Source organism: Vespula pensylvanica, chromosome 8 (assembly GCF_014466175.1).
Source record: "Vespula pensylvanica isolate Volc-1 chromosome 8, ASM1446617v1, whole genome shotgun sequence".
Taxonomy (NCBI): Eukaryota; Metazoa; Arthropoda; class Insecta; order Hymenoptera; family Vespidae; genus Vespula; species Vespula pensylvanica.
The window spans coordinates 2,160,821-2,186,591 of record NC_057692.1 but is presented as its reverse complement, the minus strand read 5'-3'; the positions used below and the strand labels follow the sequence as shown (position 1 = coordinate 2,186,591).

The window sequence follows — 25,771 nt, the reverse complement described above, 5'->3', positions numbered from 1 at the left end:
AAGTTACGAATACAAATGGTATTGTCTTATTGTATATGCTAAATTATACATTCTATTAAATATTTATAAAAAAAAGTTTGTTGTTATAATCTTACAAAGATCATTGATTTAAGCATTTTAATTCCTGCTAAATTGAACGTTTCTTAAATGAGAAGTTGTCTTGTTATTTTAATTCCTTTTTTCTTCTTTGGTCACAAAAAATTGTACTCTTGTGTACCTTACATAACTATACTACTACACTTAATAAGAAAAACTATTTTAATGAAAGATAAAACATGTTATCTCTATTATTGTATCAATGAAATGGTTTCTCTTACCGATTCTAATAAAAAGCAAAAACATAATTTATACAAAAACAAATTGCATGGTTCCTTTTCACATCATAATTAAAAAAAAAAAAAAAATTTAAATTAAAAAAAGAAAATGACTGACTTTAAAAGTTCTCCGTGCGTTTGAAAGACAAAAGCATAGAATGTATTATGAGAACCATCATCTAATTGAACTTTTAAGTATAAATAAATATTGTATGAATTTGTCTAGAAAAATTGGAATCAATCCTATGACAACATCCTATAAAACACATATATAGCTTACTTATCTTATAAGCTTGCTACTAGAGAAGAGTCTTAATTCAATTAAATTATTTCAACATAATAAAATATAACATTATTGTTTGTCATAGATATGGCAATTTCACAGCACGTTAACTAAACAAATAGGTCGTACAAAAATAAATAATTTTTTTTACTTAATACGCGAAAGACAAGTAACAATGAATTAGATATGTATATATGTATATATATATATGTGTATATATGTATACACATATATATATATACATGTATATATATATCATATGATTACAAATAACTCTTAATGTGCTAAATGGATATTTCTGATAAAAAAATTATTTATAGGCTGTATCTCACCGTACTACAAAAATCTAAACTAATGCTCTAGCATAATAAATATATTTATAAGCCAGTTTTTATAAGAATTTATGGAACATTGATTATCGTTCAATCACTTCCAAGACAGATTCACAACTACGAGCACTTTTATGTTTTATCCATATTGCAAGCACGCAGAAAGCAAGTTACTTCGATTCTACTTAAGCAAAAAATTATATCGTCTTTTGCCAATAGTTTATACTGTGCACTGACTGGTGTGACAAATTCAATATTAGCAAAAGTCAAAAGATATTTGTGGATGTACGTATCGCTGATATATCATATTTTCACTTTTACATATTAGTGTGCTTTGGAATGTTGATGAATTCAAGCACAAAATATTAATCGTGAATTCACATAATCACACATACGATTGATTCTCTTAGTAATAAATATTAATTTGTAAAAAAACGATAATATCTTTTATGACATGTAAGAAGATAAGAGTAATATTTATCATGTTCTTGTATAATATCACTGAATTGCACCAGTCAAGAACACTACAGTTAAGTATAGGGTACAAATAGTAGCTAATTGTAAGTGACGATAGTTTCTTATATTACGAGCAGAATATTATTGCTCCGGTAAGAAAAGATTATTTGATTAAACCATCTGACTTTGCATAAAATGGGCCTCAAGCTTAGGTAATTCAAGAATTGGCTCTCTCCAATATGCAAAGTTACTGAATTCATCTGCAGCTTCCTCACGCCAAGCTGGGAAGAGATGATCTACTATGACGCTCATGTTTGAATATCTGTAACAAAAAAAGAAATTAGAGATACTACAAATATATATGTACATATGTTTTTTTAGTAATAAAATCCATGATATCAGAGAAAGCAGCTCGGATGAATTCCATTTTGCAATGTAAGAATATAACTGTAATGATAAATGTGCACGCAGTGATCATAATAAAACTTCTTGAATGTGATATTATGAGAATGAATATCCTATAACCCATTAAAATTTTATTAATCCGTTATTGATATTCCTAACGTTGCGTCATTAAATATATTTGTTTTTTATATACTAAAAATTGAACAAAAAAATTAAACATATAAAAGCTATAAAACAGAATGATCGCATAATTCAAAAGAAAAAGCATAATTTAAAAATGGTTAATAAATGAATAACTTATAACAATTAATATGTTGTGTTATTTGTTCTATAAAATCTCATGGAGTGTATCAAAACAGAAAAATAAATTAATAAAAGATCTAAAAAGAGATTTCTGACAATACATGAATCCTCAAAATAGATAAATATTTAGTGAACTATCAACAATGTAGATCACATGTTATAGATAGTGATAAACTTATGAATTCATGAACAGAATATGAACAATGTTTGCAAAGATGAAAGTTATAAAAGCTATAACAACAAAAAGCTACAATGTACCACAAGTGCTTACCCTAGAAATCATAAGAAGATACCAAGTGTGGCACAACCAAAATACCTTAAAATACAATGACACAATACTTCTAAATAAACAATGTGATGTATGTTTTCAATTTAAATATAACTGCTTTTGGAAAATACTATATATATATATATATATATATATATATATTATATAATAATATTTTCTGCATTAAACAAATATTAGCAAAATTTGTATCATTTTTAAATACTGATTTCTGTTTATATATTCTTATAAGAAATAATAAATAAATAAAATATAAAAAATTCTATATATCAGAATTTCATGCGATACATTCCCTGGGATTTTACTAGACATAAATGGTATATGTATAATATATATCTACAATATATATCTATGTACTACCATTGATTGTATGGGTCAGGTATAATAGTGATTCAAAAATTAAAATTAATTCACTGTGCTGATTTCCAATTATGATAGCAAGTATTGAGCTAAATGAGTTTCTAAATTGATAATAAAGAAATTTACTAATACTATAAAATTCTTAACTATTTTACTAATAATCCTAATTCTAATTCAATTCTATCTAAATGGTTGTGTCATCATCATTGGACGTTTGACGTGGGCAGTGGTGGGAACAACTCATTGACGATATCGCACTGACACGCGTAGCTGGAATCACAGAAATATCCGCCCTGTCAAAAACCTATCAATTTTTTTTCCCCCCCCCACATAACATATCATTCTTTTATTAAGTATGACAGGACAAACCATTACTATGCAAATACAAAAACATCCAATTTTACGTTAATGTTTTTAGCCACATATTATCACAATAGAGTCGTATATATATTGTGTTATACAAATAAGCTGTAAAAAAAAGCTGATTAACATTAAACGAACATGAAAATTAGAAAATTAAAAAAAAAATTAGTTTATGGGAACTCTGAATATCTATCTGTGTAAAAGCTGAAATTAAATGATGTGATTATTTCTTAATTAACATTCCGTTTAAGATGTATTATTAATTGATGTTATGATTTATCAGTTAAACAATTTTTAAGCAGACAAATTTATTAATAGATATAAAAAAAATATATATATATATAGTACCAAATATATTACTTACGAGGATTGGAATGTTTGCGTCAACTCGTGTTTCAGTTCTCCTCTATGATTTATAGTAAAAATTCTCATAATAGGAATGCCTACAGCTCTATATGCCCAAACATCCTATAAAATAATATTCAAATCAATAATACAAAATTAAATGTGCGCCCGATAAGAATACATTTTATTATATCCGTAAATTCTTACATTAATACGGTTACCATAACCAGCATAGAATGGTTTAGAGCCTTCTGGAAATAGTGCTTGAATATCGCTGAGACAAGATATTTTAAATTCTTCCGGTTTCTTTTCAATAACTTCTCGATGGAATGCAGAAATTAAACTGGTTGGATTTAAAAGCAAAGGACCCTCAGGTAGAGACAAATCTCCCTGTCTAATACTTTTTAGATATTCCCTTGTGACTTTAGCCTGACCTATTGCTCTCGCTGAGAGATACAATAATTTATAACCATTGTTCTTAATCTTGGTAAATAATTGAGCAACTCCAGACTGAGCCCAATCCTTGCCAACTATTGGTAAAATGTGACCAAGAACGTCAGACTTTGTAATAGTGCCATCAATGTCTGAGATAACAATTTTATCATCCCATCTCCATCTATAGATATGACATTTACAACGAGTAGTACCTTGATAAGCCGTCGTAACACTGAACACTACCTCATTAGGGCCCTCTTTTAAATTCAAACTCGCCTAAAGGTAAAATATGTGTTAAACTTATTTATAAACACATTCTAATAGTATAAGCATTCTAATAGATAATTAAAAAAACGCACGATCTGTTCAGATGACAGTCTCAAAGTTTTTCGATATTTCTCAGTAGATTCGTAATACGATCTTCTTTCTATTGGTATTTTAACACCTTGCATATCGTTTTGATTGCTATCGGAATCTTCACTACCGCTATATCCTTCGCCTTCTCTCTCACATGATTTCTCAGTCTTTGTGATCAAATTATCAGTAGGTGTATTTCTTAATCCACGTGTTTCCATAGTTTCAGAAATAATCGTTGAGATTTGATCAGTCTTGAGATCAGTGTTACTAAGTAAATAAAGTAAATAATTAAATTCAATTAAAAAAAAAAAAAAAAAAAGAGAGAAAGAAAGAAAAGAAAAGAAAAAATCTCTTTTGTGTTACATACATTTCTGCAGATGGTATTTCTTCTATCGCATTTGCTTCTTTACACTCAATTACTTGCTCAGAATGTTCTCCAATTAGCGGACCATCAACTAAAATAAAAATTGAGAATATTGAATATACTTTATATAAAAAAGTAACTCTACTATATATATCTGATTTCAAATCATTATAGTCAATAATTTACAAACGAGATATGAGAAAGAGAGGCAATATTTACCTTGACTTATTTCTTGCGATTTTTTAGGTTGAGCAGTAGATCTTCCCCATGAAAACCATGAACTGTAACCAGTACGACCTTCAGCCTTTCCAGTACTTTGCTGTTTTTTATCTCCATGTATTAGCAATGGCATGCATTGTGCATATATATTTTCAATAGCATTCTGTGGTAGATGTCTTTGAAAGACAGCATATGTCATGACAATTGGACAAGCTGTAGTCCAATTATAATATTTATTATTGATTTTCACCACCAAATTAGGATTATCATATAATTTTGGATCGGAGCAAATATCTTCGTAATGAAGTAAATTCTGGTGAAATGCTTCTTTGGATGGACCATTTTCGCTATCCAAACCACCGCACAAAGAAAGGCTAATTTCAAAATTACTGTCAAATACAGAATTTTTAGGTTCTTCAAAATCACTATCTAACGACTTCGGGCCGCCAATAGCTCCTTCAACGCTGTTAGGACTCTGAGGAATGCTTGGTCCATTACCAGATTCAGTGTCTTCTTCATCTACTACTTTTGCATCTGAAAAAAATTGTCAAAAGAATTTAATCATTTATTCTTTCTAACATAACAGTATTATCTAATGTGTGTGTGTGTGTGTGTGTGTGTGTGTGTGTGTACACACACGCGAAGTCATTATTATTTGTATTAAATATATGTTAAAAGTACATTTTTTTTTTACATATGTACATATTTTTTTACTAAATTTTTTTTTAATAAAAATCAATAAATTTAATATACAGATACAAACTGATTAAAAATATCATTTATAAAAAACCGTTTATAATTAAATTTCCTAATTATTTAGAAAAAAAAAGAAAAGAAAAAAGAAATGGCGTATGCAGTGTAACAAGAATAATAGGTAGTAATTAAATGTTAATATATTAGTTAGTTTAGAACATTTATGTGTTACAACCAAGCTCTGTATACCTTTTACCACGGTTGCTCCACGATGAGATGAGGGGAAATATAGAGCAGCAATTTCAGGATCCAATTCATCAGAATTTAAATCACTAAGGTAAATTCCTTCGGATTCTGGATTATGCCTCACACGAGAGGTCTTCTTCATAAACGAGAACATACCACTGAGCATAGATCGATGCGCCTCTGCTACCATTAAAATAGCATTTAGCAAATTGTTAGAATTTAAGATTTTAATTTACAGAACATATAACATATAGTTTATATATTATGATGTGTTATATGAAATAGGATTATCACATATATTAGTTTTTAAGATGTAATGAATGAGGATTAAATATTAAAAATAATATCAATGATAACGTACATCTGATTATGTATATTAAGATTAAAATAAGAAAAAATAAATAAGACATATTTCATTCTTATTTCAATAATTTTACACGTTCATCATACTTACTATCATTGGATTGAGGAGTTACAACTGAAGAATTTACGGAATTTCTATGAGATGGATGAGTGGAATCAGATGGTGGGCTAGGTAATTCGCCCCATTTCCAACTCTGTTGATGAGCCTTATCATCTTCTTGTTCACTACCTTCTTGCGTGATTTTACGCATTTCAAATTCTGTATCTGACTGTACGGGTGAACATGGCCTAGAATCTTGGTTCCTTTTAATAACGTTTTAGAAATATTAATAATGTTCCTTCTAAATACTGAAATTTATCTCATGTTATATAAATCATGTACTTACTTTGTAATTTCTGTATCACTGAAGAAATGAAAGTCAGTTTCTGGACGTTTTTCCAAAATTTCTTCAGTAGAAGTTAAAAGACTTGGAGAGTCCTTCTTTGTATCAATTTCTGCCACTGGACTAGGTCCCTTTAAGGTCTTTAAAAAATATTTGTATAAATAAATAGATAAATAAATAGAATAAAAAAGAATTGTATTTTTACATTGATTTCTTTTCTATTACTTACAGATTCACAGTGAGATTCTTCAGTAGCAGTAATGTCAGTTTCACTCATTTCAGTTTGGCTGCTGCTACCATTACTCGTTTTTCTTTGCGATCCCTTCTTTCTCATGATGCTCTTCCTCTTTCTCTTTCTCTTAGTAGAATTATTCATTTTGGATTCTTCGCCAGTTTCATCTCTTGAGAGTTTCTTATTCGAGGATGAATTTGATTCGTCACTTGACTTTTCTTTACTGCTTCTCTGTGAATCATCCATTATAGGAATAAAGTCATTAGTAACAACACCAATTTTACGAATCCTCTGCTTATTAAGACATGAATTTGATTCATAACTTGATTTTCCTTTCTCATTATCCTGCGAATCATTAGATATAGGTATAAAGTCATTCTTCACAACACTGATTTTACGGATTTTATCCTCAGATGTAACAGCTACAAAGGATTTTGGTACAGATGCTATAGGCTGTGAATCATCATCATTGATACCATCCATATCAAAAATTTCTTCTTCATCAGTCTTTAATGTATTAGTTTTGTTCTCCCATTTTTCATCGTCCTTTTGTTTCCAGTCACTTAACAATGCTTTCTCAAACTTATGCCTTTGTTCTGCAGGAAGTTCCGGAAAGTTTTCCTTAAACAATCTTTCCTTTTCTTCTAACTTTAAAGCGGAATATTGCTCACGAATCATCTGTTGCTTCTGCAAAGTAGATATAGTACCAAAACTTTGTTTAAACATTTCATCTCGTTCCTCCAGTGTCAAAGATGCAATTTGAAGCCATTTTTCACGATGTTCCGCAGGAAGATCAGAGAACTGTTCAATTAAAAATTTCTCTCTTTCTTCAGGCGGCAAAGCAGACATTTGTTCCCATTTTTCTCGCTCTATCGATAGAACCGAATCTATGAGTATCTTGTCCCTCTGCTCTTGGGGAAGATCAGATAACGGATTAAATCTATTTGATGGAAAACAGTTGTCATCGGGAATTGGCGAACAAGCCAAGTGAGGTGGAATTTCTGTGTCCGTAGGTGAACCGCTTGAACTCACTTCTTCAACAAAGAAAGCTTCGCCGGAGTCTCCCAGTTTCATATGGATTTGTCTTGGTTCTCCATTTATTTCAATGTCCACCTAAATAAAAAAAATATTGTAAATACGTTTCTTTGATGGAGACAATGCGAATGCCTTGATTAAATTTATATTCGTGCGATCATGAATTAAAAATAATATGACATATTATCGATTGAAAGTATATTAAAAAGAAAAAGAAAAAGAAAAAGAAAAAAAAAAAAAGTCATAGTATATAATAAAAATACTAACCACTTTCTCTCTCGAACGAAGAACGCCGAGTTTGCCGAAGCGAACGTGAAACGGTGAACAGGTGAAAGATCCATCCGCTTGTTCGACGACGACAACGTCGATCGCACCAGTGAGCGTTGCAGCATTAATTTCATTGTAAAAGTCGCGAAAATTACTAATGAATTTCCCGATGTAGTTCATACTGTACATCTTAATCACGGTTTCGATCGTCGCCTAATACACGTTAAAAATTCGACGCGACACAACGATCGAATTCGAATAAATAATAAAAAGTTAGAAGACGATGACGACGACGACGACGACGACGAGATAGATAGATAAGTGTTTCTACCCTTTCACAAAAATTGAATACACGTTGTCAAGAAAAAATTTATTGAAAAGCAATAATTTTACTTAACCATGTTGAATCATCATCGTTAATTGATTTTCTCGGATATTCGTTAAAACAATAATGAATATAAATTATTTATTCTCGGATAAAATATCGACTTTAAATAAAAATCAAAATTCCCTTTTGTAAAAAGCACGTTAAAACGATATGCTAAACTGTCAAAAAGCTTGAATCGCGCGAAAATGATTCGCACAGCTGATTTCTGTTTAAAACAGCTCGGCTGCTATTCTTTTTTTTTATAATAGAATGACCTCTGAACTTGACAAGGGATACGATTTATCCGGTAAAGAGATAAACGCGAACGACGGTTCTTCCGAATTCTTTGTCCTTCGAAGGTCCGTTGAGATATCCGCTCGATCGAGAAGCAGACGGTTACCCGACTTGACTTTACGATGGGTCACGTGATCAACGTTGACCATTCGCGTTAGCGTATGGCTTGGTCAATAAGCTGCACTATCACGTGACACTTCGCTAACGCTTAGCGCGTCTTTCGAATCTCCTCCAATACCTGGAACAAAGCGATAACATTGATTGAAACCAGATACGCAATAAAAAGAATATCGAATTTCGTTCGATACATATATACGTACATATATACATACGTATGTACGTATGACATATATATAACATGATTTTTATATAAATTTTTATTATTATTTATATTTAATAATATTAAATATAATATAGAATATATATATATATATATATACATCATTTTTTTTATTTTTATGACATTTTATATATGACTAGTCGAGCAAAATTTGTGTGTGTGTGTGTGTGTGTGTATAACATTTATCGAGCTAATGACGCAATGTCAAGTTGCTGTCGTAGAAAATCTTATTTGATACACGTCATACACACTGTGTCGAGTAAAATTATCATTCAAGAAAGCCCAGCGGAACATCACGGATCATAGCTCTTAAGAAGCCATAATGCTTGCTGTTACGTGAAAGGAGTAAATGACATTTATAGTTATATAAAGTGGGATCTTATCGTACGATCGTACACAGTCATTCGCGACACGAATGCTATTTTAAATTCAAAAACATGTATTTCCGTATTTCGCGAAATTATAGAGAAATTTCGAAAATTATAAGATCTCTTATTTTCATTAAAAAAGAAAAAAAAAAAAGGAAAACAAGTTGCGTAACAATTTGCAAATCATTCCCTAATAATAAAAAAAAAAAAAAAAAAAAAAAAATAATAATAATTAAAAAGTAAGCAAAATTATGTATGTAAAATTACATATTTAAAAATTCTGTCATCGAAATCAACAAATCTAATCAATTTGACATTTACCCGTGTTATTTTTATTAATGCAAGTCATGTAAAGATAAGTGATAGGATATGCGTGACTTATTTTACATATGTAAAATGGTTTAATATCAAAAAACATTTATATGCACACACATGCACACACACACACACACACACACACACACACACACACACACACACACACACACACACACACACACACACACAAACGTGTGTGTGTACATAAGTGCTTCATATATGAAGTAACTAGGAAATACATTTTCTAACAGATTACTTTAACAAAATTGATCGATGAACCTCCACGTAGATGGAATTCGTGTCCGTAAATGAAAATAATCTTGAACATTGTACCTTGCTCCTTAGTCATCAAGAAATTGCACATAATCGTATATTTACGTACATAGAAGGTGATTATATATATATATATATATGTGCATGAGAGAAAAAAAAAAGTTATAACGCGTTTATCATGTATAATGAATTCCTATCGTTTGTCAAAGTTGAAAGGATAATATGTGTACTCTTATAACAACATTAACACTGTAATCTTTGTTTAAAGTTGCGGATAACAGTAGAAGAGAAAAAGGTCGATCGCTTTCTTGTAGATTGCGCAAAAGAGAACGTAGAAAACGAAACGGCCAAACGAATGAGGTAAACCTCGGACATTGAATAAGGTTTTCGTTCCATTGAAAAATATATTTTCATAACTGCACATTTCTCGCGAATTTATAATCATTTATTTATTTATTCAGATTTGATTTCAGGAAGTTGAATTTTCAAGTAATAAGATATGATTCAGCTATCTTATAAATTATTCATAATTGTACACGCATATATATATATATATATATATATATATATTAAATATCATATATTTATTTTAATTCTTTATTAAAAAATTTTCATTATGTTGTTCTATATACCCTTAACTAATACGTTTAAATATCATATCTATTTAATAAAATAGTTACGAGGAATTGTAGAGCATGTTAGTGTAATATCACTAAATGTATATAATCAAATGTATTTATTTAAATTCTAACAAGATGCACATTGCACGTGTATACGAATAAATACGTAAATATTTCAAAAGATGATATTCCTAATCCATTGAGAAATAGTCCTCTTTCAGAAACATCTCTAGGGAAATAGAAGTAAAACTTTCGATTAATTGGCTTCGAGCCATCCTCCTGTCCGTTCGAAGCTCTATTCCTCGAAGTTTCGAGAATAACGAGAGACTTTTGACAAAATATCGTCGATCTTACGTAACAAACCACGAACGATAAAGAACTTTTGCAAGGGCCAAAGCGAGACTGACAGTTGGATAATATTCAAGAAACTTATTCGGGCTTTGTCAAAACAATATATTAACTTCAAAATTATTTGGAAATTTCCGACGCGATATTAGAGATTAGATCTTCTTTTCTCGATTTTTTTTTTTTTGACATTATATATTATTTATTTCCATTTGTAACATTTTCAGATATCACGTACAATCGAGAATAATGTAATAACAATTGTAATGAAATAATTGAAAAAAGAAAAAAGATAGAAAAAGGAAAACAAAGATCGTAAACAAATGTTAACGTACAAAAATTGTACTATATAACACTTCTATGTAACTATCGTAAACAAGTCTTAATCACATTATATATCATGTCGATTGAGATCTATTATTTTTTTCTTGTCACAATCAATGTAAACATAAACAAGTTTATTATATTTTATGGAAACAAAAAGAGCTTGATAAACACTTGTTTTATTCATTCGATCAAGATTTATGGAATAATAATAATAATAAAAAAAAAATATGTTTTGCAAATATTAATTATAGAATTTAAATCGTTTAGTTTCCTGATAATCGATTCTACACAATTTTGATTCTCTTTGTTTTTTCCAAAGTGATCACACTTTATATTCATTGTCTCTTTACGGTATACATATCACATGAATGAATCACCCGTGGGAAATCGTTTTTCTTAAAAATTGGCAAATTTTCTTGGAAGATTGCCTATTGACTATTAAGAATGACCTTCAGTTTCACAAGTCAACAAAAAATATACAAAATTGGTATATCCATTATCCTTTCTAAAAAAAATGATTTCAAAGAAGAGTCGAGATGTTTTTTTTTTTTTTTTTTTTAACTTTCTCTTCCAATTATTTTTACGTTTTAACAATCATAGAAATGAATGTATTAACAAAAATAAAAATATAATTCTTTATCATATGTACAATTTTAAATTTCTAGAAATAAAAAAAAAAAGAGAGGACTGATAAAAAAAAGTTAAAATTTTAATGAAATACCTAATTGACTCGATAAAGAAAATAAGATATCCGATAAAAAAGGGAAAGAAAAAAAGAAGAAAAAAGAGAAAGAAAAAACAATTTTGTTTAATCATCAATGATTAATCTAATTTAGATATCACTTTTTAATCAATACAAAGTCCAATTTAAGTTTTATTTGGTTCCTGTGCATTCGTACATTAGCTCTATATATATGTACATTTTATTTTTGTACACGTATGGATGTGCGCGCGCGTTCGCTCATGCGTAATAATATCGATCGGCTATTACGTCACTAACGTTCAACATACAATGCACATAGAATCAAATTGAATAACATAAATTCATGTGAGAACAACGACACATGTCGTTGAATTATATGAATTTTCAACTAATTTGAAAATTTAATTTGCGCTTTGAATTTTGTCGGAAAAAAATTTATTTTCAAACTTTCCTGTTCAAATTTTATTTCGACAAAATACAGATTTCTAATTTACTTGTCTTCTCGTAAGAAGATAATAAAATTTTTGTCATGTTTATTCCTCATTTTCCCGAGTTCTATTTCATCCGAATTTATTACAAATTTTCAAACTAATTTGAAATTCAAAATTTTCTTTTATCTAATCCTCGTTTTCGAATAATATTAAATACATTTTGAAAGATAGATTGATATAATAAATAAATCTTTCTTTTTTTTCGTTTTATACATTCTTCTTCGTTAAAATATTTCATGGAAACTCTCGTTCGAATTATAAAATTATTTTTATTATATCTCTTTAATATTTCAAGAAAGTCATTAACATTTTGTCTATTAATTTTCTTTGTTATTTCGTCCGTGAGAGTTTAGCAGTACGTTATCGAAAGAGGACAAAAGATTTTACGAGCGACCTATCTCGTGAATCATATTATCTGTGTACATGTGTAAGTATGTTCTATAAAATAAACTTTATTGACTATATAAATATCTTCCGATAAATATGTTATCTCTCTGAAGATTTTAAATAAATATCATCAACGATACCTACAAATAGTACATAAATAATTATTTTAATAAAATATTTTACTGTTATCTGGCTATCGCTATTTTGGTACTCCTTATTTCTATTAATAATACATTAAAAAAATATATAATCATTGATATAGAACTAATAGAAATATTTATTACAGATATTAAAAGAAAAAAGAAAAAAAAAAAATTCAATGAATTTTCGATATTTTGAATACTAAAAGAGTTATCTATGTAGAAATATATAGTACGAAGCTATATATATATATATATATATATATAAATGTAGTAATATAATAACAAATGTATATATCACGAATGTTCTACTCTCAGTAAAAATTCTCGGTAAAAAATAACTAAAAGTTTTAACATTATGTAACCCATATAATAACAAGTAGATAACACAGAAAAATTTATTTTTATTACTTGCCTTACAAAAATAGAAATTTTATATTGCAAATATTATATAGGTGATATACATAGAATACTTGTAATTTTATATTTGAAAGGTATATTTGAATTAAAATATAATTATGATAAAAATAAGAACAGATTTAAACATCTTACTTTTCAATCTTAACATCTGAATGAATTTTATCTTTGAATATATTCTAAAGGTTCACAGAAAATAATTGGAAAAAAGCTCTTTTTCAATTTTATAAAGACAATTAGATATTTCAAAGACTACTAGAAATAAGAAATTATTCACAAAGCTCAAGAACTTGTTTGGTACATATCCAACCTGATTTCTTGACCATGGACCTGGCACTGAACGTAGACTTTAGACTATTTTTGATTGTTACTTTTGGCCATTGAGATAATGTTCCCCAACAACAAAGTAGTTAATATGTATATATATATGTATATATATATTGACTAAAACTTTGTCAAATTTAAACTCATTAAATAGAACATATTTACTTTGAGATTAAACATCTTTTAATAACATTAATCTATTGTTATATTTCTTTACTCATATTCATAATCTTTAGTATATTTAATAAGTAGTATATATATAAATATATTATATATATATATATATATATATATATATATATATATATAGTATATTGTATACACAATAATAAAAAATAAAAAGTATATGTAGATATATACATATATACATATATAATATTTTTATATTATTTTATGTATCGATTACAGTGGTCAAAGTCATATCGAAATCTACCGCTATATTGAAATGAGTTTGATAATGAATACACTTAAATATTAATTTTATTTTAACATAAATTATTATAATCACGTTACGTCAATGCGTTTAGTCAATCTTCCACCTTTTAATTCTTCAATCAAAAATGGAAGGAAGTTTTGAGAATCGTCCTTGAAAATCTCGAATTAGCACTATTCCCACAACCACAAATAAGATCAAAACTATTCGAAAGAATTTAATTGGCGCAAACCGAAAACGAAAACGAAAACGAAAACGAAAACGAAAACGAAAACGAAAACGAAAACGAAAACGAAAACGAAAACGAAAACGAAAGCGAAAGCGAAAACGAAAACGATTGCAACGTCGTGTTGAGACGTAATTATGTAATTATTAACATAGTCATTAAAAAGTTGAAATAATAAAAGGTGCATTATGACGAACGAGCAATAAGATTTACTTATGTTACACCCCACTGGTTCTCAATCTTTTATATAATTCTCATGAAAACGTATATGTAACTATAAAAAATATTATAATTACAATATATCAAGAATAAAATAAAAAAACAAAAAACAAAAACTAATTTTGTGTTAATAAACTATATTCAGTGGGAGAAATACTTAAGTACTAGTACAGTAGAAATACAAAAATATATTACTACTGTACGAACTATTAAATACTCACATTGTATGTTATTAATGAATACAAAAAAAAAAGAAGAAGAATTTAACAAGTTTTACAAAATTAAATAAAAAAAAATCTTCGGCATATCGCGATTGTACTACACGTTGAGAATCTCTGTCTTGAAGAAATCATTTCGTATGGAAATGATCGTAGAGCGAAAGTTATCTTTATATATGCGTATATGTATGTGTAAATCGTGACTCTAAGTAATATCTAATGATAATCGTCTAAGTTATGTGTATAGATATAATGCAATGACCAGTAAGTACTTATAAATACTCAGAGTTCCGGGTTTCTTCCGTAGAAATTCTTCGAACTTATTATTCTAAATGATATTCCAAATTACAGTACAGTCGGTTGATTTTTTCTCTTTTTTTTATTTTTTTTTTTATTTTTATTTTTACTTTTTTATCTCTCTTTTTTTTTTTTTTTTAACGTAGTATAACGTACAATAGAACTGTTATAGATAAATAAGTTGATTTATATAAGAAAATAAAAAGTCAAGACTTATCTGTATCGTACTACGTCATTTTCTAAACATCAGTAAATGCGATAACTGATACAAATAAAATTCTATTATCGCATTTAGTAAATTTCTACATGATGATTTAATCGATCACCTTAACACGTAATAGAGATTTTAATTCTATGATCAAAACGATCTGTGATTTACTTGACACTAACAACCTAAATGGAGACATTTTTTTATTAGTTTCTTTTTTTTTTTTTCTTATTCTTATTTTTATTTCGTTACATTAAGATATATATATATATATATATATATATATATATATATCGTACTTAGGTATACGATTGTAAAGATAAAACGGAGAGAAAGTGGGAGAAAAAATAAGAGAGAAAAACAATTTATAAAAATTCATCACTCCTATGTAATATAAAAATTCACATATCATATGTAACGCATTGAGAGAAAACATGTCACGAATTGAAAGTTTAGACATTTTTCTTTTTCTTTTTTTTTTTTTTTTTTTTTTAGAAAAAAAAACGATTCAAAAAGCAATCATTCATTTCAATTGCTCGATAAAAATTAGCGTGTTAATTAAAGAGCAAAAAGAAAAACTTGTGTAAAACGTTAAATTGTATTTCGATCGTTCATACGCTTATCTACAAATATAAATCTTACCTTGTGTAGTATTTTAGTTCTGGAAGTTCGTCGTTCGTTTATTCGTCGGTTCATTCACAAAGAACGACAAACTAATGAAACGAACGAGTGTACGAGTGCGCGTGCGTACAGAAAAAGAAAGAAAGAAAGAAAGAAAGAAAAAAAGAAAAAACTTACATCGCACATTGCGTCGAAAAAGAGAGGGGTAACTAAATAGCTCGATGCGATCTTCAAAGTAGCGAACGCGTTGTGTTGTAAGTTGTTATGTCTTCCAGCCACGTTTTTATCGAAGGCGATTGTCCTCGATGAACGTTTAAAAAAAGAAAGAAAGAAAGAAAGAAAGAAAGAAAAAATAGACGAATACTATCGACAATATTGTGCAAGAAAAAAAGGTCTTCCTCTTTGTCTTCTTTTCTTAAACGAGCACTATCTCGAGAAATACAACCAGAAAAAAAAAAATATATATATATATATACATATATATCGTAAAAACACATGCGCGTAATACTACACGTGGTTAACGTTGTTTCTCAGTGTAGTAGTGCGTTATAAGAATAAAATAATAAAAACGAGAAGAATTTGTTTGTAATAAAGCGTTCTACGAAGAAAAATAAACGAGGACAGAAATATGACATATACACATCCGTCTCCGTCGGAGGTTCGGATCTGACTGACGCTAGAAACGAAGATAGACGGAACTATACTGATGTGAAAGAGATATACAGAGAGCTACGCGCTTTAGGTTATGATTCAGAAAGTTTTAACGTCACACAACAAGTTATCCGTCGTATTATATACGTATTCACCTTACCTACATATACAGACCAATGTATTACATAGATACGCACGTAGTAAACACGAACAAACGATGGAAGGTAAATAAATACATAACAGAAAAAACGCGTGATAGGTTTCGTAAAATTTTATGCTTCTGATTGGTTGATACGACTCGGACCAGAAGGCGAGCCTCCGAATAATAAAAGAGAAACGTTGATAGGCCGGTGAGATCGTTGTCCTAGATCCATTCTATATCACGCGATTAAATAAACACCACGTGGATCAAAAAAATTGTTTTCTTTTTTCTTTTTCTTCTTTCTCGTTTGTTTGCTTCGTCGAAAAACACGATGATAACAAACTGGAGGTGGAAAAGACATTCCTAAGTGACGAATCAAATCAAATACGACGATTCAATTTACAAGTTTTTTTCTCATTTTTTAATCATGTTTTCGACAATATGGTCGTATATACGTACATATATACGTATATACATACATAAGATATGATGATATGAGAATTTGAACAATATTTAGTATTTGCCAAGAAATAAATAATCAAAATACGTATGTTTGCGTATAAGTATAGATTCAAGAAAAACATCTCTTTCGAAATTATGAAATATTTATTCGTTTTTGTTGTTTTTTTTTTTTTTTATTATTATTGATAATCAATGAAAAAGATATAAAAAGAATTGTATTCTTTATTCATTTAAGAACAATGGTATTACATATAACCATTATAATTTCTTGTTAGATTTGTATTTATCTGTTTAATTGATAGAGCGAATTTGAAAAACTATCGTTGTATGAAAGAGATCAATGAACGCATAAGAACTCCGCGAGATAATGACAAACATGATAGATTTTATTTGTCTAATTTTTTATTTCCATTCCAATAAACGAAACAGAATTCATCTAGTCATTTATTAATGTAGATACATGCTATATATACTTACGATAAGAGTGACGTACTTCGTTTGGTGTTTGCTTCTTAATTCACAATATGTTATTACTTCGTATTATTAAATCGAATGATGAATGCAAGGATCTGTTATTCAAGATAAAATTGAGTCAACTATGTAGCCATTGAATCGCATTGACCACCGAAGTCAACACTCTTCGTTCTTAAAACATGTTTATACCGATTTATAGTACGGTTCATGTATTATGTATGTCTGTAATAAAAAAAATGTGATAGAAGAAATCTGAACGATTTTCTGAACGTAAAGGAACATATTACGTTGTGTTCATATATATATATATATTTTCGTATTACATACACACACACACATATATATATATTAAATATATGATATATATATATATATACATATATATACCCATGCATTTATGTATGTATGTATGTATCTATGTTTGACTTTTAACGAACAACCTCCTTTTATGTCAATATTAAAGACAGCTGCGCAATTCCTGATAAAAAAACTATCGATCCAAGAAAATATAAAATATTGCAATATCGTTATAAAATATAGGGAATAATCATGTGCTTGGAAAATTTTTTTCTTATCTTCCAACTAATAAATTAATAATTGTATCAGCGTTGTTTCTCTTTCGATCCATTATAACCTAACTTTTAGTCGTGTGTATTAAAAAAATTATATAACGCGAACTTTGTACTTATGTATAACTTATATTTTAAAAAAACATGGGGTGGGGGAGGGGGGGAGGAGGAGGAAAAGAAAAACAAGAATTAATAAATTTGTGCTGATAGAATGAGATCAAGCTTAATAAATATGCGAAGTGTGGAACTTTAAAATTACATGGTCATAATAGAGAGTTAGAAGGTTATGTAGTTTTAATGGGATTACACATTTTTGCACTTATACGAAAGTTATGAAACGTATGAAGATTTATTATTAAAAAAAAAAAAAAAAAAAAAAAATGTCAGTGATTCTCAATCTATTCTGAACATTTTGCGTTACTTGTTACTGACCACTGTACACAATGTCGATGTAACAAATGATAAAGTTCAACATAAACGGAGAAAGAAGAAATATTGTTGTAACCTTTTTACTGCGCGCTTGTGAAATAACGTTCGCTGTGACGAAACGCATTGCTGACAACTTAACGCTGACGTACAGTGTTTACGAAGCTCGATATCTTTGATATTGTGTATATGATTGTGTATATAATCGTCAATTTTTTGACAGAGTGTGCATATATAAGTTCTTTATATGTACTGTGCTATATGCATTCTTCGAAATTGCATATATACATCGCTCTGAATAAAAACAAATTAAAAAGAATACATTTGTGCGCTCATATATACGGAAACTGTAGAACGTATAAAGATTTATTAATTCGATTGGTAAGTACTGAGATCTACCTTTTCAACTGTGCATTTGATCAATATGTAATTGGGCGGTTAATTTGTTTCAGTAAATTAATAAACGTTATTCTAGTGTAATATTGTAATTTATAAATTTCATAGTTCAAGTGTAAATAATGCTTTTAATTATTTTGATTTTATTTTTTATATAATGTAATATAAATGGAACATATAATGTTTATCATGATGCTATTTTAAAAGAAATAAATCTTAAAAAATATTGATATTTTTAATATAAAAAGGAATAGGATTTAATTTATAGATTAAGTGGTGCTGGCATTTCATCAGTTACACCTTTTAAAACGGCTAAAATATTTTCTGCTGTTATTTTTGCCATTTCTTCTCTTGTTTCAATAGTAGCACTTCCAATATGAGGTAAAACCACTGTAGAACAAACAATAATGTTTAAAATATATACATTAGATGTGTTGCTGTGCAAGCAAATAATGCATACCGCAGTTATCTAATTTTAAAAGTTCACTATCCAATGGAATTGGCTCAGGTGTCATAACATCCAATCCAGCAGCTTTAATCGTACCCTTTTTTAGAGCTTCTATTAATGATTTTTGATTAACAACTTCTCCACGACTAGCATTGATAAATATAGCAGATCTTTTCATTTTTTCAAATGCTTCAGTATTAAATAATTCTCTTGTGTTTGGTGTTAAAGCTATGGTAACTATAACAAAGTCACTTTCTTCTAGTAACTTATCTAATTCAACTTTTTCTCCATTAAATTTAGAAGCATCTGGTTTTATAGTTCTACTTGCATATAAAATTCTAGATACGCCAAAAGGTTTTAAGCACTCGGCTACTTTACATCCAATGCGACCAAGTCCAACAATACCAACAGTTGATTTTGATAATCCTGTACCACACATCCACGTCGGTGCCCAAGCTTTCCATTCACCTCTATAAAAATTATTTTATCATATAAATCTTCTAAATCTATTTACGAACTCTACCGTTTAAAATACCTATAGACTGCTTTATTTGCTTCCAATAATCTTCTGGAAGTTGCTAAGAGCAATCCTACGATTAATTCAGCTGTAGCATTAGTTAATATGTCCGGTGTATATCCAACTTTAATATTCTTATTTTTTAATGCTTTTAAATCTAAATGATCTGTACCAACTGACATTGTAGCAACTACTTGTAATTTTTCTCCTGCTGCATTTAATATTTCTTCATCTATTTTATCAGTTAATGTACAAAATATAGCGGATACTCCAGGCACTTTCGATAATAATTCTGAGCGAGGAATAGGAGTTTGCTTGTTCCACAAAACAACATCACATCTTAACAACAGATATACATAGATAAGATAGTAAATATATATATATATATATATATATATATATATATATATTGATTAAAAAAGATATATTACATATAAAGTACGAGTTTGAATAAGTTACAAATAATTACTTACTGTTCATAGAGAAGATTTAATCCTTTACCAGGAATATCCGGTCTTGTAATTAAAACTTTCGGTTTATTCGCCATTTTCATAAAAGTTGTATATAAAAATCTTGGGTGTATAATTTTTATTTCTAGAAAAATAACCTATTTTGATTTGAAATGTAATCGATCGATATAAAATGTTTTTGATTACATCTCAGATTTGATATAACTTATCATTTAATATTGTTTTTCTGATTAGACTGAAACGCTGTACCGATTTTAACCTATTCTTTTAAATTTCTGAAATGATTATATTTAACTAAATTTTAATACGTTTTGAAAAAGAATTTATCAATATATTGTAAATTCAATTATTAAACATATCTAAATAAATAAGTAAAAATATAACATCCATTCCAACTAACTTTTTGTCGAATTGCGCAGAATAATATAATTAAAATACATAATTCTTATGTTAACACTATTAATCATGCGAATTACTATCACTTTATATCATTTATATAATAAAAATCCATCGTGTACTCTAGACTAGTATGTAGTATGTTCTCTCGTGTGTATTTACACTCGTGTTCTCAAGAAATCTAATCAGTCATTGCGCAGTAGACTAATGCGCATACTCTTTTATGATACAACCAATGAGCTTTTATTATAAGAATGGCTGAGTATTATAATATCCAAATGCAAAGATTTGATTGGTTCGTTTTTTCGAAATTATTTAACGTAGTAAATGAACAGAAATTAAAGTTAATCTTTCGATCTTTTCTACTTTTTGTAATTGCTTTTTCAAATTGTTAGTTCTCTTTTTTTTTTTTTAATAATATAATAATTATTTTAATTATAGCAATTTCTGCATATTCTAAGCTTTATGAAAAATATGTACGAATATAGAAAATCTAAAGAAGACGAAAAAACACGATACGATGATCAAGCAAAAAAACTTAAGGTTAAGCCCTCTCCAAAAGCTAGTAAAGAAAAGAAAGCAAAGAAAAAAACTAAAGAAGATCAATCGATGTTTATTTTAAGTTTAGATCCATATGAAAAACCATTGAAATGGTGGGAAAACGAGCACGTAAAATACGCGTAAGTTTTTACGTTATTTATTTTTATCGCATAAGATCGATGACACATACACATATACAAAATATATATTTCTATGATAATAATAATAACGTTCAATTAATCGACAAAAATTTCAACAAGTATAATATTTATTTATATTTTAATTTCTTCCTTCTTGTTTAAACATATTCCTTAAATGAAACACGAATGAATTTATATTGTTATATTTATTTTTTGAAATATAAATAAAAAATTCAATTTCTCTTATTACAGTATAAATTACAAACCTGTAAAATCACGAGTGCAAGAATTGATGGGAAGTAACATAATACATTTAACAGATCGAGAGTACATGAAGATTTTTACAGACAATATTCGAAAGAGTTATAGAGACGCACAGATAAGTCGTATTGAAAAAAAGAAGGAATGGGTCAAGTCGATGTTTGGATCATTTATTCTGAAGGATAATATATAAGTCTGTAAAGAAATGTATCAGTCTTCTGACCGTATTATATATGCTGAGCATGTCGGTTGCTACGTCAACCGAATGCAACAACACGTGAACTATTTCATTCTGAATTCTTGACACGTGTAGATCGATTACTAACAATACGTGTAATATCTTAAGATAATTATTACAAAGATGAGCGAAAATATTAAATTTATCGTAGTAGAAGTTAATAAATTGTTAGAAAAAAATTACAATTTGATTGCTTTTAGTGCTTTAAATCCTGAGGACTTATTACAGGTAATAAAAAATACACACAGCTACGTACACACACATACACATGCTTACACATATATAGGGTGGTTCATTTAAGGTGAATCCATCTAAATACCTCGTTGAATTATGACGATGTAAAAAAATATTTTTTATATAATATGAATGCTAACAAAGAATTCACATACGAACAAAGTATTTTCTTTTTTTTTTTTTTTTTTCGAAGATTATTCGGATTTGTAAAGATTATCGAAGATTTTTTTTGCATGCGATCATATATATATTTTTATTGCATATTGTAGCTATTTAAAAAATATGTTCAAACACGTATAATGACATAATCATGAAGTAATCTTAAAAAAATTTTTGTTTAGATCTTAAGCGATGTATTGATAAAAATACAACAACAAGATGCACCAAAAATAGATATTAAAACTGAAACTCCCGAACAGAGTTCAGTTCGTATTCTTTCTGCTCTTCGTATACTTAAATATCAACCGAATTCTGATCCAGCTACTTTTCGGTAAAACTTCATTATATATACATATACACATACATACATACATACATATATATATATATATATATATATATATATATATATATATAGACACACACACACACACACACACTAATATAAAACTATAAAACTTCCATGTAAATACTTTTGTTTTCACATAGACAAGGAATCGTTCGAGGTGATACTGAAACAATATATGCAATTTTAACATGGTTATTAACACATAAAGATATAGTTCGTCAAAGAGCTTATTTGGCACGTTTCCTTGTCAAGGTAAAACATTTCATTTGAAATTAATTTTCTTATTCATTATTATTACTTCTTTTTTTTTTTTTAATTATTTGTTATACATTTTTATGTAGATCGAAATTCCATCAGATTATTTAGGAGATCCAGAAATCGCAGCATTGTACGAACAATATTCGAATATGGTCAATCAATTTAAAGCTATTCACAAGGAAAGAGAGATCGGTAAAAAGGTATAAACAAAGCTATAATAAAATAATTTTCCTCATTTCTAGTAATTCTCATTCGTGTTTAGAATTTCGAGATCGCCGCCGAGTTTACGGAAGATCTTAAAGCAATGGAAAAAGAAAAAGAGGTAGACAATTGACGAAGAAAATTAATGGAATATTTCGTTTTTCGATATACTTTTTAAAAATTAATATTTCAATATTTCTTTAGGCAGTTTTGTTACGTATCGAGAAGATGAAAGTTAAAGCTCAACCTGCACTTCATCTTTTGGATGCAGCTCGTGCTTTACGTATGGAAAAAGATCGAGAACGTGATCTTGCTTTACAGAAAGAACAAGAAAGCAAGATAATGTCTGGTTTGCAAGTATATACAATTTTCATTCATAATTTTCATATTTTATTTATATAACTTATTAGCATTTTTCATTTAACACGTGTGCATTTAAAAATCAAATCTTACTTTATAAATGTTAAATAATGATCAATATTAATTAGTATAGTTACAACGCATGAAGTCTGATTGATCTCATTTGCATATAGATATCCTTTCAAGGAATAGAACGTGAGTTGCAAACATTAAAACGAACTAGTGAGGAAATAACACCTCAAACATTAATACAACATCTAACGGACGAAGTGACCGTACAGACTGCAATAATGAAAGAGAAGTTAGCTTATGAAATTGAGATGAAAAAAAAACGAATAGCTGCTCTTATGTCAGTACGAGGATATTCTTATTTAGGCCAAGATCAAATAACAACTTTAAGAAACAAACTAGATTTAATAACGAAAGAAATTCAAGGATTAGTCGAAACGAAGGTAGAATGATATATTATTTTATTCTTTGTAAAAAAAAAAAAAAAAAAAAAAGAAAAAAGAAGAAGAAAAGAAAAAAAAATCGATCGATCATATATTATTATTCATTTAATTATTTTTTATTTGTAGATCACCAAAACTGATAACGATAAAATGGAACCGTTTCGTCAACAAGCAACAACAATATCAAATATGAAACGAAATGTACTCGAACGATTGGAGAATACAAATGATCGTTTGAAAGAGTTCCAAGCGAAACTCGAAGAAAAAAGAGAACAATCGAAAATCTTTATGGAAGAGATGGCACCTAAGGGAGAAGATTTGAAAAAATATGTGGCTCATTTAAAAATCAAAAGTGTTTCGTACAAACGTTACAGAGCAGAATTGACGGCGTTGAAAGCTGAAATTGGAGTATTGCAACGAACGGCTGTTATTCTTAAAGCACAGGTATTTGTATCATGATTGATAGAATAAATTATTTATTTAAAAAATGAATTATTATTATATTATTATTTATATATTTTAGGCAGCGTTAATAGACCAAGGAAATAAAAACTTAGATTTAGGAAAGCAATCGATTCCTGATAATTATACACCGGCTAATGCATTTTCAACAAACGTGCAATTATCCAAAATGATATCTGCACTACGTGTTAAACTTCTACCGTTATTAAATGGTATACGTATAAATTTATGATAACGTGTGGACTTTTATATTTTTAAATTTTTTATCTACATTATAATATTACAGAAGCGCAGGCGTTACGACAACAGTCTCGTGACGTGAAGGAACGTTATAGAAAAGCTAACACAGTTCAATCCACTCTAGAAACAGTTATCGGAAGTCCAACAGGAAATATATTATTTGAAATAAATCAATTAAAAGAAAAGATAGCGAAGGTAATACACACACGCATACACACATACACACACACACACACATACACACGATAAAAAATATAATACAAATTTTATGTAAAAGGATAAGGAAGAAAAAAGAAGGCTCGAAGAAGCATTATTAAAAATGAAAAATTTGGAACAAAGAATACAAAAAGAAATGGATGTAAGTTTGAGTATAGAATAATCATGATTAAAGCTATTTAAAAAATCGATAAATTTTCCTAGGCATCGTCAAGTTCCGATAATACTCGAAGTTTAAAAGATGAGTTGAGCGATTCGATTGCAGTCGAAGAAGAAATTATGAAAAATTTAAAACTTCAGAAGGAAAATCTAGAAAAAGATGCTGATAAAAATGAAAAGCAAACTCAGCAATGGAATCAAATTGCAGCGTATGTATATTATAATTTAAGAGATAATTATAAATAATCTCTTTAATGAGAACAATTATCTATATGAATTCCTTTCTCTTTTTTTTTTTTTTTTTTATTGTAGAGTATTCACTTGCAAAATTCAATATGCAGAAGATAGCAAACATAATGATGGCATTGTAGTACGCAGAGGAGGAGCTGAAACTCTTGTATTGCAATAATGCAATTTTATGTGCATAATTATATAATACTGTACTTAAAAAAAGAAAATATATTATTTTCGATTTTAATTATTATAGTTACATATTTTCAATGTAACTTAATCATTATATATATATATATATATATATATTTTTTTTTAAATAAATGACATATATTAATTACGTTAA

At 28.3% G+C, this 25,771-nt stretch overlaps 4 protein-coding genes across 12 annotated transcripts; 2 read left to right on the top strand and 2 right to left on the bottom strand.

The window, feature by feature from the left end:
• Positions 1-408: 408 nt before the first annotated feature.
• On the bottom strand, positions 409-16,843 carry LOC122631370 (phosphatidate phosphatase LPIN3). 6 transcript variants are annotated; one of them, XM_043816995.1, is made up of 13 exons: positions 16,152-16,843; positions 8,039-8,937; positions 6,734-7,849; positions 6,508-6,644; positions 6,213-6,424; positions 5,762-5,941; positions 4,820-5,353; positions 4,604-4,691; positions 4,239-4,503; positions 3,652-4,155; positions 3,464-3,567; positions 2,362-2,406; positions 1,488-1,704 (listed from the first exon to the last, which is right to left on the bottom strand). In XM_043816995.1, exons 2-12 carry the CDS (start codon positions 8,225-8,227, stop codon positions 2,370-2,372), a joined length of 3,366 nt encoding a protein of 1,121 aa, XP_043672930.1. In that variant the 5' UTR covers positions 8,228-8,937; positions 16,152-16,843; the 3' UTR covers positions 1,488-1,704; positions 2,362-2,369. The 6 variants fall into 6 exon arrangements, with proteins under 6 accessions (XP_043672928.1, XP_043672926.1, XP_043672927.1 ...); XM_043816993.1 differs by lacking the exon at positions 2,362-2,406 and having other exon boundaries at positions 409-1,704; positions 5,762-5,938; positions 16,152-16,833; XM_043816991.1 differs by lacking the exon at positions 2,362-2,406 and having other exon boundaries at positions 409-1,704; positions 16,152-16,824.
• Positions 16,844-18,425: 1,582 nt separating this feature from the next.
• Positions 18,426-25,716, top strand: LOC122631371 (intraflagellar transport protein 81 homolog). Of its 2 annotated transcripts, none has more exons than XM_043816997.1 (13): positions 18,426-19,079; positions 22,680-22,828; positions 22,987-23,098; positions 23,188-23,304; positions 23,367-23,426; positions 23,510-23,662; positions 23,839-24,117; positions 24,244-24,561; positions 24,641-24,791; positions 24,866-25,014; positions 25,097-25,177; positions 25,240-25,403; positions 25,507-25,716. In XM_043816997.1, exons 1-13 carry the CDS (start codon positions 18,888-18,890, stop codon positions 25,601-25,603), a joined length of 2,022 nt encoding a protein of 673 aa, XP_043672932.1. In that variant the 5' UTR covers positions 18,426-18,887; the 3' UTR covers positions 25,604-25,716. The 2 variants fall into 2 exon arrangements, with proteins under 2 accessions (XP_043672932.1, XP_043672935.1); XM_043817000.1 differs by lacking the exon at positions 18,426-19,079 and adding an exon at positions 22,190-22,332.
• On the bottom strand, positions 19,215-21,084 carry LOC122631372 (glyoxylate reductase/hydroxypyruvate reductase-like). 3 transcript variants are annotated; one of them, XM_043817001.1, is made up of 5 exons: positions 20,930-21,084; positions 20,533-20,653; positions 20,078-20,398; positions 19,555-20,012; positions 19,215-19,484 (listed from the first exon to the last, which is right to left on the bottom strand). In XM_043817001.1, the coding sequence occupies exons 1-5, from the start codon at positions 20,994-20,996 to the stop codon at positions 19,357-19,359; spliced, it is 1,095 nt and encodes a 364-aa protein (XP_043672936.1). In that variant the 5' UTR covers positions 20,997-21,084; the 3' UTR covers positions 19,215-19,356. The 3 variants fall into 3 exon arrangements, with proteins under 3 accessions (XP_043672936.1, XP_043672938.1, XP_043672937.1); XM_043817003.1 differs by having other exon boundaries at positions 20,926-21,082; XM_043817002.1 differs by having other exon boundaries at positions 20,533-20,804; positions 20,930-21,082.
• LOC122631374 lies at positions 21,376-22,072 on the top strand. Its single transcript, XM_043817005.1, has 2 exons — positions 21,376-21,605; positions 21,858-22,072. The coding sequence occupies exons 1-2, from the start codon at positions 21,391-21,393 to the stop codon at positions 22,057-22,059; spliced, it is 417 nt and encodes a 138-aa protein (XP_043672940.1). The 5' UTR covers positions 21,376-21,390; the 3' UTR covers positions 22,060-22,072.
• Positions 25,717-25,771: the final 55 nt, after the last annotated feature.